The sequence below is a fragment of the Syngnathus floridae genome, chromosome 10, assembly GCF_059516105.1.
Source record: "Syngnathus floridae isolate MCC-2025c chromosome 10, RoL_Sflo_1.0, whole genome shotgun sequence".
NCBI classification, from domain to species: domain Eukaryota; kingdom Metazoa; phylum Chordata; class Actinopteri; order Syngnathiformes; family Syngnathidae; genus Syngnathus; species Syngnathus floridae.
Window position 1 is genome coordinate 12,524,245 of NC_142422.1, and position 15,835 is coordinate 12,540,079.

The following is a 15,835-nucleotide window of genomic DNA, read 5'->3' on the forward strand; positions in this document are numbered from 1 at the left end:
TTCATCATTACATTATTTTATGTGACATCTAAACTGTGATCAATAATTTAATCTAAGGGAAATTGTGAACTATAATATTATTATATATATTATTAAAGAAAGTGCCAAGAAGATTGTAGAAAAGTCATGTACCCTTGAAAACACAAAAAACGAAAATTATTAGGAGTGTAGGCAGCTTCAAATGATCTTAGTTCCAATTCCCCCCTCTTCCCCCAAAATAACCGTCATGGACCGCAAGTTCATCTTTTAATTTTCCACAAAGCTTTGGTTGTTGCTGCTGCCGCCGCTTATTAACATGAGCGTGCTGGCAACACAGCGCTTTTCATCATCCTTGTCGGCTGAAGTTATGTTGGCTTTTATGCGCTTTTATTATCGGCGCGTGGCTGACCGTAGGCCGCCGTTAATAAACGGGGCGAAGTGGCACTTTAACAATGACACTTCATTAACAGCCCGCGCTGCGCCGCGCCGGGTCGGGATAACGTTATTAAACTGATTATTCACGCGCCCGCCGAATGTTTTACGCACTATATGTATGGCTGCTCAAACGACACCAGTTTCGAGTAGCTTAACGCCTCATGGGTGCTGGGAGAAAGTCTTCAAGATGTTGGAGATCACAAGTCAGGAAGTCAGCCAGTCCGAAAGGCTTTAGGTGTGGCTGATTATTTTCTTGTGGCACAGCACAACTTGCAGCTACAATGCTGTGCATGGTGAACAGTGACCTTTTCACCTTGGTGTGGCCCTGCCTGCTGATGGAATTTTTTTTTTTTACATTCAACCAGAAAGACTCAGTGGATGTTTTACTTTAAGACATGTTTGTCAAGATCTGTCACAGTTTCCTTGTTTTAATGTCATAGTTTGTCTCTGTGTGCTCGCCCCTGCCCTCCTGTGCTCTGATCAGTGTAATTGCTGTCACCTGCTTCTCGTTAACTGTCTTGTATTTAAGTCCTGTCTGCGTGTCACTCCCAGTCGGATTGTTTAAGTCCTATGTCTTCTTGTTTCTTCTAGTTGCTTGTCTGTTCTCGTCTTGTTTTGTCTTTCTGTTCAGTTATTCACGTCCCTAGTCGAGCATCTATAGTTTGTCTTTTGAGTTCGTACAATAAACCCTGGTCCAAGCTGCATTTGGTCGCCCAGCTCCATTCACTTCATGACAATGTTAGCTCACTAAATTAGCTTACCTATGGACCTTGCCCAAGGCAAATTTGACCAAGTGTTGGAATTTTTAGAAATGATGTTCCAGAGAAAATTCCACATAACCTGAGATCCCAGAAAAAAGGATTTGCTTTAATCTGCGAATTTGTTTCTGCTTCAGCAATGTCAAAAACTGTATGCGTGCCCCTCCTGCATTGAATTTAAAGACTTGGAACTGAATCGCTTGTGGTCACTCCCACAACGGCGCATGGACCCCTTGTCTTGTTCTTTGTCAGATGAAACAATCCATCTGGGATGACCTCATGGCCGCTTGCCTAAGCAGCCCTCTCTTCTGAGCCCTTCTGCTGAATGGAGCCCCATCAGGAGACGCGGGGCTGGCGTAAAAACGGCGAAAGCTGCCTGCGTCACGCTCACTTGGTTTTGTATGTGTACACTGCATATGCCGTGTCACGCGGCTGGCGAGGAAAGAGACGAGTTGAGAGCGCGCAAGCAAGCAGGTGTTTGCCACTCATTACTCTCTGACAATGACCCATCTGCTGCTGGGACGAGGATGATACTCCCTGCCAAAAAGAGAACAAACACTCGCAGAGAGAATGACGACGAGGAAAGGAATGGTGGATTGCGAGAGACGAAGGTTACTGTTGCTGATGTGACATTAAAAGGTCTCTTGAGGACAGTTGAGGAACCAAGCTGACTCGTGAGAACGCACGGGAGGACATGTCCCTCCTGCTCTGTGTGCAGAATTTGAAGAGGTTCTCTTTGGTGTCTTCTGGGCCAGGGAGTGTCAGATGCTCAGGCCATTGTGAGCAGCCAGGAGTTGTCCTGCCAAAGCTCGGTTCCATAGACATGCTGCTTCATCATCTTGAAGGAGAAAAGATCTCAATCTGTGTTTCCAGACAGTCTTTTAAATATATTTTTTGTTTTGTGATTATATATATATTATCCATTATATATAGCCATTATATATATATATATATATATATATATATATATATATATATATAAAAAAAAAAAAAACTTTTCCTCACCCCCCGTGGGTGGTCTCTTTTTCCCCTTCAAGCTCGGGTCCTCTACCAGAGGCCTGGGAGCTTGAGGGTTCTACGCAGTATCTTTGCTGTTCCTAGTACTGCACTTTTCTGGACTGAGATGTCGGATGTTTTTCCTGGGATCTGTTTCAGCCACTCCTCCAGTTTGGGGGTTACTGCCCCTAGTGCTCCAATGACCACAGGTACCACTGAAGTCTTAACTCTCCAGGTCTTCTCCAGCTCTTCTCTGAGCCCTTGATATTTCTCAAGTTTCTCATGTTCCTTTTTCCTAATGTTACCATCATTTGGGATGGCTATGTCAACCACAACGGCTTTCCTCTGCTCTTTGTCCACCACCACAATGTCCGGTTGGTTCGCCATTACCATTCTGTCTGTCTGGATCTGGAAGTCCCAGAGGATCTTGGCTTGGTCATTCTCTACCACCTTTGGAGGTGTTTCCCACTTGGATCTTGGGACTTCCAGTCCATACTCTGCACAGATGTTCCTGTACACTATTCCAGCTACTTGGTTATGGCGCTCCATGTATGCTTTACCTGCCAGCATCTTACACCCTTCTTATCTTATATATATATATATATTTCTATATAATAATATATCATATATATATATATATATATATATATATATATTTCTATATAATAATATATCATATATATGTACTTGGGTCCTCCATGTTTGCCACCATCATCACAAAAAAAATTGGAGTTTATGGTTTTAAATAAATCTGCAATTTTATGACACCATTTGTATACATCAAAATGTATCGACTCGATCAATCCATGTAAATTGAAGGAACTGAATACTGACGCTATACACAATGTCAACTGTGGAGGGCGTCAAAGATACAGGTTTGAAAAATACAGCAATTGAAACGGTTGTTAAAAAAGCAGCAGACATAAAAATATTTATACTGTATAACCTGAGACCAAAAAGTCAAATGTTGTTTTTTCACAGACAACCAATTTTGGTACTGAAGCTCTTAATTGTCTCTGACTGCATAGGGGTCGGACTCGGAACCATGACGTCACTGTTAACTTCTTCCAAGTCGTGTACACTTAACAAAAGCATATCAAGATAAATAACCACTTGGGCCTATAATGTGTTTCGTCCCCAGTGCTCGCTTTGTTTCGTGTTAGCCATAAATTGCCGATTTGGTTTTTGGGCGATCGATCACATTTATGGGGGGGGCGCACTGATTCCAATTAGTCCTCCTCCCGGACGGCTCCCGCCTCTGCCTGGGGGTTATTAACAGTCAGCAGCACCAGGAAAAACCGGCCCGAGTCGTCAGTCAGTCCCGCTCCCTTTTGCTTGTGTGTTTTGACACTCCCGCTGAGAGAAAGTGGGCGTGGGCGTGCGCAACCACAAGAAAAGTGGCGCGCGCAATATACGCACGCACGTACCGCGAGTGCGCGCCAGCCCAGCCGGAGCGAGCGAGCGAGCGCACGTTCTCGCTGCGAGCGAGCGAGTCCTCCAAGCAACGTCCTGCAAACGTCTAGAGGAATTACTACGAGGAGGGAGGAAAGAAGAAGCAGAGAGGAATACTCGACCATGGCGCTCGCGTCCGTGTGGAAGTACGGCGTCCCCTTTGTCGCCATCGCCGTGATTTGTTTGGCGCACAGAGGTAAGACGCTGCTTGATTTTGTGTTTGTTCCGCGTGCAAGTTTGCGTCTTCAACCTGTGCTGGCTGTCAAGTGTACTTGACTTGTTTAGAGCTGCTTGTGTGCGCGTCGCTACTTGGACTCCAAAAGTGAAAGGTGGCTTTTTCATTCCAATGCATGTGTCACACTGCAGTTGAGCTACTCGGAGTGCGTGTGCACCTTGAATGGGCTCCCGCTGCTCCTCTCGGTGCTCCGAAGACGATGTGCGACGGACGTTTCGCGATTGGCCCGAGAAGGCATCAATTAGGAAGGCGCACTCACGGACACACTTGCAGTCTTTGCTTTTGCTTGTTTTGCATTTCTGCCTCAGGCGGGTTGTTGAGAGGTGTCAGGCTCGAATAATGCCTTTGTGGAGTCTGCAAGTTATTTTGGAAAATACATTAGCAAAAAAAAACATTTACATAAGAATGTATTTGCACGTTCATTTATGGCATCAGGTTAGTTTTTACTCTTAGTATTTGATCGTTTTGTATTTATAGCTGGTGAGGTCGTTGGGTTCGAAGGATCGGCTCCTGGCCTTGAAAGTTTACCAAAAAAAGTCTGGCAAGTAACAAAATACATATTTTGTAAATGAGTAACAGCATTTGCTCTGCGGGTGCTGCTGTTTTGGTTAGCAACAGAGCCTTCTTGTCAGTGTCAATGGGAACTGCTACAAATGGAAATTCTTCCAATTTTCTTTTGTGATGGCATAAAAGCGGACATTTATATACGTGATGAGTTTTCTTTTCCCTGAGTGCACACTATTTGCAGATATATATACTGCGGCTGGAATCAAATGTCTGCGCTTGATGCTTGTTTCCCCTTGTTGGGCCGGTTAAAGGTGCGAGGCTGCTTCTTGTCACGCTGCTGTGATGTTGTTGTTGCGCAGGTGGGAGACCTACACTGCTCCCACGTCAGCTGCTCTGATGCCAAGCTGCCTCTATTATAGCTTGTGTATTGATTGATTCCCTCCTGTGTGTGCGTGTGCGTGTGTGTGTGTGTGTGTGTGTGTGTGTGTGTGTGTGTGAGGCCCAAGGAGCGATGCAATGAGGATTTATATGCATGAGCGTGGAGGCGTTTGTGTCTCATGCAAAAGGTGATGTGGCACATCTTTATGAAATTGCCTGCGTGTTGCATTTAAATGCAGGGCGCTTGCACGTCGCTTACAGCGGCGGCTTTTTTGCGGCAGTCGCTGTGGGGGAAGTAGTGGGGCGAGGGGTGCTGGCCGATCACTGTCATTAATCTCGCAGCCACTGGCAGGGCCGGGAGAGACGGAGGGGATGGAAAAGATGGGTCGTGCACGGGGGGGGGGGGGTCCATAAAGGCGGGCTCTTTGTGAATCATACGCAGTGAGATTGTGCGGGAAAGCTCGTATTTGTGGGAGGAAATCAGCAGAAGCAATCTTGAGGGGAGATGGCGGGCGGGGGTGTCGGAGGTAGACGCGAGGATGGCCCACCGTGTCGCTAAAGTGGAAGGACAGGCGTGTGTTGGGTCCTGGCAGCCGTCACCGAAGCCTTGGTTCGCTGGTCCCGTCAGAATGGTGCTTGAGGGGCCATCCCCTGATATGGAAATGTACTTTTTAATTGCTTGTATACAAATAGTTTGCTCTCCGGCAGCTCTGGCTGCCCGTCAAGTGTGAAATGAAACCGCCAAATACTTTTTAAATTTATTTATTTATATTTGTTGTTGCTGTCTGCCTATTTTCAAATATGCGTCGGGCAGCCAGCTGTTGTCATGGAAGGCCAGGCTGGGTGAAGATCCAGAGCCATTTTCATGCAACAGACGAAATCTGAATTCATAACCCCCCACCAGAAATAATCCAAGTTATATTGTATTTCCAGTTGATGAAGTCGCTGCTTGTGTCATCTTTGCGTCGGTTGTGCCGAATGGCAGGACAGAGACAGCCTTGCGGCGTGACAGTGTGCCTAAAGGGCTGCCCTGAGGCACACACGAGCGTTTGCAGCCCCTGCACTCAGATAAATGCCACTGGCTCTGCCCCCTCCTCTCACCCACAATTAACAACTCGCCTCGCCTGCCACCACATCTGCATTCCCCCCACCATTTGGTGCCTCCATGAGCACCTGAATTCTGGCTGTAAGCATTAAATCACATCCATTTGTTTGTTTGAATGCATGCTATGAGACCCCACTCCCCCCGGTCCCCCACCATTATAGTAGGTCTTCGCTTGGGCACTCTGCTTTCTGTGTGATGAGATTTGAATACCAATTATGGCGGAAACGCACGTCCCCATGCACATGCAAAAATATGGAGAAATGAAAGTATGCACTCAAAATAGATGCAGTCATTTATTCACTGCATTCACTTACTCAGCTGAAGACAGGGTAGGGGGGGGACTTTATTTGTAACGTATTGCCTTTACAATTCAGGTCAGGCCGAGTTGTGTCTCATTTTCATGACCCCCCTCCAACCATTTCACGTCTTTGGTGGGGGGCATCAGCTGTACATGCCAGTCGCTTTTTCTACTGAACCGTTTCACCTTCTTATCAATAAGTTTGCTTATGTTTTAAAATTGTTGGCAGGATACATTCCAGGTTTGGTGTACAAAACCTGCCAACAATCAGGTTAACTTCACCCGGGCTGTTACCATGGTTACTGAATTTCTGTCAGTCTCGGTCAGTCTTGTCTGGTAAAGTAGGTTTTTCCAACGTCATATCATCAACAGTGAGAACCCACATTTGCTAACCCAAGAGACATTTGACAGCTAGGTGCTGCTGTTTTGGTTAGCAAAAGGCTTGACATGGGACTGTATCGCCTCGCACGATGTTTCCGAGCGGCACCGCCATTATTTGACTGAAGGCGGCATGTTGAGGAACACGCTTGGACGCTGACATTTGTCAGAGGCGGCGGAGCTCTCGCTGCCTTCCGTGCTTGTCAGATTGCATCACCGGAGTTAAAAATGGCCTTCCCTGCGCTTTTGTTGCCGCTGCGCCGGCAGACTTTATCCTTTGATCCAAACCTTGGAGGAATAATTGGCCCACAAATAAACTTGTCAACAATTTAATTGGAACGAGCGGCACTGCTCGAGCTGTCGGCCACCGCGACGCCGCCGCAGCTTCAAGGCGGCGGGCGACTCGCTGCCCTTGCTTGTTGGACGCAATACTCGATCGTCTTTTTTTCTTGAGCCACCAAAAAGAAGATTAACCTGATTGATTATTCTGCAGTGTTGGTTGTTTTGAAAGAGACTTTTCTTTTTGATCCGAAAGATCTTGAGTGATTATTCGGCTTGCTGGACTAGTAAACCTGCTCGATAATTGCCGTCATAAATCCTCGTGTGTGTGTGTTCATCACACAATTTATTCGGTCAAATCCAAAACTCAGTTAAGATGTTAAGTCGGCGAGTCGGCATGTCGGTCGCCTCGATAGAAGCAACAAATTTCACCGTTGTGGAAACGCTGCGTTTTGATCAAGCGATGGCACGTGAAAGAGTCCCGACGGTCCGGGCCAGCCCGGGCCGCAAGAGCGCCATAAACAAATTGGAGCGTTTTGCAAGTGGGGCAAAGTCATGACTGAGAGCGTCTGGCAGCTCATCGCGGGATGGCTTTTATTCCCCCGGAGAATTTGATGGCTCCATTACTCAGAGCCGCGGTCACTGCGGCACTTTGCTGTGTTTTTGTGGGATTCTCTCCTAAGCTGCCCCGTAGCGTCCGATGCCGTTTGTAATTGTTTTTGCGCCGCTTGTCCTATTGATAAGACTGTTGTCATCCCGTGCCGGGCCACGGCGACGCCGCGGGTCTGCACGAGGGGGCGTAAAGCCTATTGTGCCACTGGGAGACGCAGACGACAACAGCAAATATAGGAGAGAAAAAAAAAGTTTTTTTAATTTTAACTTAAAGTTTTCCCATTAACAGCAATGGAAATTGAATGAATCAATTCCAACTAATATTTTGTACTAATGCGAGTGATTGTTGCTATTTAAAACAAATCGTGTCTGCTACCTCTTGAACCATTTCGAATTTTTGTTTTGCTGAGCAGCCAATAATTTCCATTTGCAATTATAGCATGATGCCCGTGGCAGGTGTCCTTAAAGACTTTGGACTCGGTGCACAACTTGGCCTTCTAGCTTCCTGAGCAAGCAGCTTTCCTCCAACCCATTGCCTGGTGTATCGTCTTTACCGAGGGGAGGGGAGCTCAGTAAACATAGAATCCCTCCCTCCGCAGCGCCACTTCACAGCGTCTTTATTTGGAGGTCAACGCTGAGTGATGTTTAAGGTCTCCTGGAGATGAATAGAAGGCTAAACAGACTTGGGGGGCTTGAGCTTGATAACACAGAGGGGGGCATTCCCAGTTGTTGCTATGACGTTTGGACTCAACCTGTCCGCTCCCTTGCCACTTTAACAGCCAGCCTTCGTTTCTGCTCCTGTCATAGGGCACGTCGCTCACACGTCCAGACGGTCGCTAACGCTGGTAACCTTGGCGATTACCCCCCCCTCCTAGACCGCAGATGCTGTGATTGGGCGAAGTTGGGAAAATTGATGGGCTGAGGTTCTGTGTACTCTTCTTGTCAACTGGAATGAAGAGGGCAACTTGTAACGAGGTGCTCATCCCACATTAGAAAGTCCAGCGATTCACTAAAGGCCAATTTCTCTCAGGTCGCCCTCTGGGAGGTCTGCGAGTCCAGTCGAGGCCAGCTGATGAAGAGTGACCAGACAGATAGCCCGGACCAGCCAGGGGCTGATGAGGTCAGAACCGGCTGGCTGGACAGTGTATAAAAGAGGAAGGGGAGGGGTGGGGGAGGTAGGGGTGAGAGTCGCCAAGGGGCAGACGTTGCAGATCAGTGAAGCGCAAACGTGCCAAAGCTCAGGAGGAGAGTCAGGCGGGAAAGTCCAACAAACGAGTGAACAATGGCGGCATTTGGGCTGTCAGATGGGGGAGAAAAAAGGCAGAACAGGAAGGAAAAAGAACAAGAGGCAGATAGATGGATGGTGATGGTGTGGGATGAAGATGGAGTGAAGGCAAAGTCAGGGACCACTTGAGAGAGTCGCGCCAGCTCCTGATGGATGAGGTCACCAAAGATGCTCTGGCTTGTAGCCCCCCCCCCCCCCCCCCCCCCATGCGCGCTTGCCGTCCTTGAAGAAAAAACAGACGGACGTGGACAAAAAAAAAAAGCCACGCCCAATAGACGTCGCCTTTTGCCATTAGCGATATCGGTTGACGGGATCTTGAGGATAGCAGGACGAGAACTGGCTTTTGCTTCTCTTCTTTACTTAGCTCTGATCAAGCTTTGATCGCTGCGTAAATTCAACCAACACTTTGTGCTCCAAGAATAGTCCAAGTGGGTTTTCAGGGAATGAAAATGATGGCGGCTCTCCTCGGAAAACACACGTTTGGGTTTAACGTGTCTCATGGGTGACAGGCAGCTAAAATGCTATCACATGATTGCAGATGAAACCATCACAACATTTTATCACCATTACCGTGAGCAAAATTGCCGGCGGTGTCAGGAAGGCCACACTTTGGCTCGAAAGGAAAAAACTGACCGATAGCTACATGCCGCTGATGGGATTTGTTTTGAATAGGATTTTTCTTTGTTCACATTACAAATTGTTGACAGGCGGTTCCTCCTTTGGTTTGGAGGCGCTGCCAGACATCTTCTGCTAGCAACGATAATATCCGCAAAAGCGTTTCATCTCGACGTGTGATCAAAGTAAATTCCTCGACTGGCTTCGTCTGCACGTGGAAGCTTTGACTCGACTCTTTTGGGCTTTTCTGTAGGCACGTGGCAAAGTGCTCTTCCAACCACTTCATCACTTGTCGGCAAACAAGCATTCATTTGGGCTAATTAACTAGCGGCGCATGAAAACAATCCCAGAAAAAAAATTAAACAGGTATCATCAACCCCCCTACCAAAACAGCCAAAAAAGGACAAAGGGGTCGAAAAGGAAAATTCCATAAGCCTCCTGCTGTTTTATCTCTCGACTTGAGATTGACTACACAATTTTTTTCTTTTTAAATTGAAAATTCACAAGGTCGTCAATTCACGGCGGGAAACGAACTGCGCGGCCTCAACCGGAGCAAAATTGGAAGCGCCGCGATTGTTACTGCACTTGGCCGCAAAGCGCAACGACCTTCAGGGGATTGCGGCGGGCGGCTGATTCTTCCCAGGATGCTTTTTGTACTGCACAGCTGGGGCTCGGGGGCGGGGGAGGGAGCAGGGGGAGGGCATCATGTCGAGTGACATTTCCACCGCGAGCTTGTGCACTTGTGCAAAGCCTGATGTGTCTTGAATTCCTAGCGCAGATTGTGGAGGCGTATTGATCAGCTACTCGGTAATAGAATTAATTAGACAAGTCAAAAATGTTCCATTTGTGGACTACCAGTCAAGCAGCAGATTTCACTTGTTCTTTCCCAGCTCTGTGGCGGCCATTTTGAGGCGGCCATTTTGATACTTGTCATTGACTGAAAATGACATCACAGTTACTCAAGGCTGAATTATTTTTTTATGATTAGCATTGTTGGCTAGCAACGGCCTCTCAGTAAGTTTTTTTTTTTGAAGGGGGGGGGGGGGGTGCACAGTGGTACCGCTACTGGAAATATGAAATCGTTTAACTGTGAGGTGTCGACCGTGTTGTACGGCATCCTCCTGTGGATGAACCCTGCAGACAGACGATGGATGGAGGGAGGGAGGGAGACTGTAAGCTTTTACACTTTATAGAGACAAAGCGAGCAGCCAATCGTTACAAATACGACCTAATAAAAGGTTTTTATCACAGCGTTGAAGGTGATACATAAACATCATAAAGCACAGAAGCTTGAACGTGAAATTGCGCCAATATTGATATTTGATGCCGGCGTTTGTGAGATAAGGGCGCTACGTTGCCGTATGGATATTTGGTGTGAGCGACCCCACCCCCCTTGAGCGGAGCAAGAGACTTGGAGGCTCGGACGGGAGTCCCGCACGGCCACGTCGCTATCGTCGAGGTCCATCTGGCAGGGCCAATAATGTTATCGTGTCGCAGCAGAAGGAGCGAGACGCTCGCAAGCACTTTGATACTTTGGGCGTACTTTTCGGCCATGTCGCTGTTGCCGGGTCACGCTGGCGGATTGGGAGGGGGGGTGGAGTGGGGTCTCCTACAGGGAGCAGTGGGGTTCTGCACTTAGGCTTCCGTCCAAGGGCATCGAATACAATCGTTTTTTTTGTCCCACGGTGCACACAGTGAGGCGCCGTCATTTCTTGGCTACGTGTAGAGGAGGAAAGCTTTTATTGCCAGAGAAGCTCATAAAAGTGAGCGCTGGGGGGGAACCACTTCTTTTTTCTCCCCTTCATCTTAAGAGCCACGATGGCTATCCTAAACTGACCAAGCGCAGTAACTCTGTCCGCACGTCGACATTGACCAAAAACAAAAGCACAAATTGGCCAAACTCGATTTCATTCACAATAATTGAAGTGGCTTTTGTTTTGAAGTAGGGGGAGGGGACGTTTTGCCAATTTCTTGCCTCATAATGAAAGGCGTTTGCTCCAATTTTTAACGGCCACTTTGGTAAGCAAATTCATTCGCTCGGCCAATAAAGGCCTCCAAATAGATGCAGTAATCTCTCGATTTACTGCTCTTCACTTTTTTTTGCGCATTATTTGCTCAAACGTGGCATACTTTTCCACACAGCCAGTGACTGCAGCAGACTTGTGTCGCATTTAGCACCACCTCCACCAAATGCAAAATCATCCCACATTTAATAAAAGCAGAACAAGTGAAGCAGAGACCCCTTTTCCTGTCTGTTGTCCGCTTTTTGGCATCTGTCCCTGCCTGAGTTTTAATATGATGACAGTCCCCATTTACAAGGCTCAGGTAGCAGCCCAGCGCTGCGGGAAAAGCGATTTACGATCTTAGCGGGGGTGGAATTAAAAACAAACATAAAACACCGGTAATTAGGAAGCAGGTGTATCCCCAAAGATGACTGATGGATAAATCACGCGGTCTTATGATTGCGGGAGGCGGCGGGGACATGCATTTGCATGCATATGCCTCTGCGGCAGGGGTGTCAAACTCATTTTTCTCACGGGCTGCATCACAGTCATAGTTTCCCTCGGAGGGCCATTATGATTGTCAACATCTTCTATATTCAGTATAGGCTACAAAAAAACTGATGAACATCTAGTTTTGAAATCAGAGCGTAATAGAAACTATTCAAATATTTTATAAAGACAAATGATAATAAAAATAGCAAGCGATACCTATTTTTTTTTTAAAGTAAAGACAATTTTTAATTTTAGTCATGATACAAAGTCGATGCAAAATTTGTCTCACGGGCCACATAAAATGATGTGGCTGGCCGCATCTGGCCCCCGGGGCCTTGAGTTTGACACCTATGCTCTACGGGCTCTCGGGAGGCTCGCTGAGAGCGTCACCGTTTGCTCCACTGCAGGTTTGAGCTCTGCGTTTTCGTTTTCAGCTGGGATGACGTGCTTCAACTTGTTCGACTTGTCATGCACATAGCACCTAGAAGAGAACTTTGAGGTTTCATTTCCAAACTGGACTTGTAGCAAAAATCTAATCCTTCCAGCCGCCTTTCCGCAGCCTCATTGGAAATCCTCCCCAGTGTGCAGCCACTAAATCAAGCAGGGACTTCGTGTCCTTTCCGTTGTTGGCGTCATTTTCAACCCATAAACCAAAGCAAACCTAAAACAAAACATACAGCTAGCTTAATGCTATCATACAATGCAAAACGCCATTAACGGGTGGCATCAATAATGCTTTTAATGATGTTGCGTTGTAGTTGTGAAATTCTTCTTTGTTTGTGTACTGCCCCCGGTGGCCAAGTCAGGTATGTCGGAAAGAATTGAAAACAAAACTTTTTTTTTCTGTTTTACACTTTTTGTGAGGTCATCAAAACAATCGGTCCTTAACAACAAATCTTCCAACTCACACATTTTCTGGCAATCCGCTCAACTGAGTGACATTCCAATTTGCATCTGCATCACTTGTGCAGTTTGTTTCCCTCTTGGCTCCCTTCTTTTGTCGTCCTTTCACTTGAATTCCTCGCCGCCGATTTCCTTCTTCCTTTTGATCTCGTTGCCTTTCGGCTTTCTGGGCGGAGGAATGCTGATGTATGTGTTTTGATGGCACGCTGCAACATTCTGGAGGTGGAGGCTTACTTTTCAGCGGGCGCCGTACACTTAAGGGACCCCCACCGGCCGTCTCCTCCACCCGCCATCCTTTGCTCCCCCCGTGGCTCACCTGCTGTCTCCTGCCTAACTTTGACTTCTTGCTGTTATTTGCAGTAAAGCGCAGTTGAGCTCCCTTACAGGCCCTTTGAATTCCCTCGCCCGCTTCCTCAATCTCTTGCATCTCGCATCTTGTTCCTCCTCCACTTTTTTTCCATCTTCGTTACTCGGCCCTTGAGGTGCTTTGCATCCCCCCAATTTAAGAAAGTCGGCATGCTACCTAAAACTATATACATTTTCTGGACTTGGTCTTTATTGGCCCGTCTGACTGTACAGCATTATACTGCCTCCCCGTGGCCAAGACAGGCAAACAAGAAGGAGCAGCACAATGAATTCAATTGCCACATTAACTGTTTAATTATTTACATTCAAATTCATAATTTTTAAGTACAAGATGATAGTGTGATTCTTTTTGTTCGATGATGAATGACTGCGTGACTACAAATTTGACTGCCTCAACCAGGCAGGAAAAAGTGTTCTCTGCTCATACCGCCCCCAGGTGGCCAGGAGGCTCACGAACAGCAGAATGAGGAGCACGCTCTGCTTTGAGTTACAAGTGTGGTAAGCACTCTAATAAGCTCCTATCTCAAGTCAGTGCCATAATTGATTCATCACTATGTAAATATGAGATACAATTAACCGTCAGGCTGACATTTTTAGTGCCCATTATTGGAAGTTGTTATGAGGAAGTTATGAAAGTAATATAGCCTTGAATTATTTTGCTGTGTGTGAATTTCCCACTAAATTCTCATGAGAATGCATCGAGCTGCCGCATTAACGTCATCGCACGGAGCTGGACTTGATAACTGCAGGCAATTTAGTGTGCACACACACACACACACACACACACACACACACACACGTACACACACGCACACACACACACACACACACACACACACACACACCTATTGGGATTATGATAGTTCCAGCAGCTGTCTCCCTCACCTCTGCTTCTGCTTTTTTTTTTGCCCATTCTTTCCGTCTGCTCCTCCATCTTTTATTCATATTTTTTTTTGTTCCCTTCAACACATGGCCACGTCTCCCGTGTCACTCAGTTTCCCGATTTTCTCTCGCCATCTCGTCCACTTATGAATTTATCACCAGCTTTCTTCCGTCTGTGTCCTTTTGGTCTTGTTCCTATTGGCCTCGCTCAGTCTTGCGTTGTTCCTTCTTTGTGCCGGTTGTATGCTATCAAAGGCCTTTTTGTACTTTGGGACCAAAACCTTCCATCCCCTATTTTTGTGGTCTCTGGAGGCCGAACTTTAGAAGAGACCTAATTGACACTGGGCCAGAGAAGAAATTTCCTCTAAAGCATTATCATTGCTACAGCTCGTTGATTATTTTTACAGTAAATATCAAACAAGAATTATATATTATATAAAATTATTAAATAATTCAAAAAAATCACCCCAAATACATAAATATCTGACAAAATAAACAAATTTGTGAATATAAAAATTTAAAAAATAAAAATAATGTGAAGATATTACATGAAAGAAGAAAATAAATATTAGAAAATAATGCAAACATATTTGTAGGAAATAAAGATGTTTCGTAATATGTTGCCTTAATTGCTCCTGCCAAAACACAAACCAAATTTTGTATTCTGGACGGTGGCGACCAAGCCGGAATCAATCGCAACCTTAAGTGGGCAAGGTGAAAAGGGGGCGGCTGGGGGTGGGGCAGCGTGACGGGACGAGCCCACCTTGACGCGTGGACACTTTGGTTCTCTGCTGCTTGCCTTCTTAATGAGGCTTATTTAAAGGCACCTGCAAACAGGGTGCTGCCCGGGGTGCAAATCAAAAGTGTGACCAAAAAAGTGGTATTAGTCTAAACTGGATGTCGTAAAAGCCAGGAGGGATCTTTTACAGCCGGCCCGTAAACGACCCGCGTTGCCTCTTGTTTGTCATTGAGCTCTCTGCCGCTCTCTCCTGCAGCAACTTTCTTTTATGGCCTGCGTATTCATTACGGCACAATAAAGAGTCAATTGGAAGGGGGGGGGGGGGGGGGGGGGGCTCTCAGTTAACTCGGGATCGTGGCCTACTTGCCAAAGCCTCATAAGGCTCCTTTTGGATATGTGATGTAAGATTGCAGGCTGATGATTTAATGCGGCACTGCAGTGGCTGCTCCCGTCATGGAAAGTTCTTCATTCAGTTCAAGGCAAGTTTTTGAGTGTTTTTTTTTTTTTTTTTTTGTGGAGTCTATCGCCGCTCATGCAAACAATAGGGCTATTTTGTGAATCTCAAACATATCCTGCGTCCAGCTGCTGGACACACACTGTCATTTTGGGGCAACTGCTGTCCTGGAATAAATGCTGGTTGCAAACTGCGGATGCAAATCATTCCAACAAAATTGCACTTCCATCATTGCAAAGCACCCGCGGCTTCAAGGATCGTTTCCACGCAGCAGCGCGCTAATGGACAACTGGACCTGCCGATTTGCGTCACTGAGCTTTATTGTGTGACCCTTGGCTCGCTTGCACGTTCCTGCCGCGTTGACGGGTTTTTATCTCCCGGCTTGCGTGAGATGGCGGCGAGACGACTCCCCAGCGACGGAATGCAGCCATAACAATCTTCTCCTTTGCGCTTTCCGCTTTAACGGTGGCAGAGGGACGCCGGTGAGGATGCCACTGTCATGCCATTGTGCCTCCTCAAAAATGACTCTTGTCTCATTGGCAATTAAAAAAAGTTTTTCAACTTGTGACAGTGAAAGGAAAAACAGGCCAAAGTTTGTCCCTTTCCATTATTCATAATGTAGTCAGCGCAATATCATGCTGGAGGGACTTTTAAAAGGTGCATCGTGCTGTTTGCGACGTGTCA

At 46.7% G+C, this 15,835-nt stretch overlaps 1 protein-coding gene across 1 annotated transcript in view; it reads left to right on the forward strand.

Moving 5' to 3' along the window:
* The first annotated feature begins 3,511 nt into the window (after positions 1-3,511).
* The window catches only part of cadm4 (cell adhesion molecule 4), a 107,406-nt gene continuing 95,082 nt past the window's right edge, over positions 3,512-15,835 (forward strand). Inside the window, exon 1 of the mRNA XM_088386432.1 lies at positions 3,512-3,816. Coding sequence (XP_088242558.1) covers positions 3,744-3,816 — 73 coding nt within the window. The 5' untranslated portion in view covers positions 3,512-3,743. The remainder of the gene's footprint in view (positions 3,817-15,835) is intronic.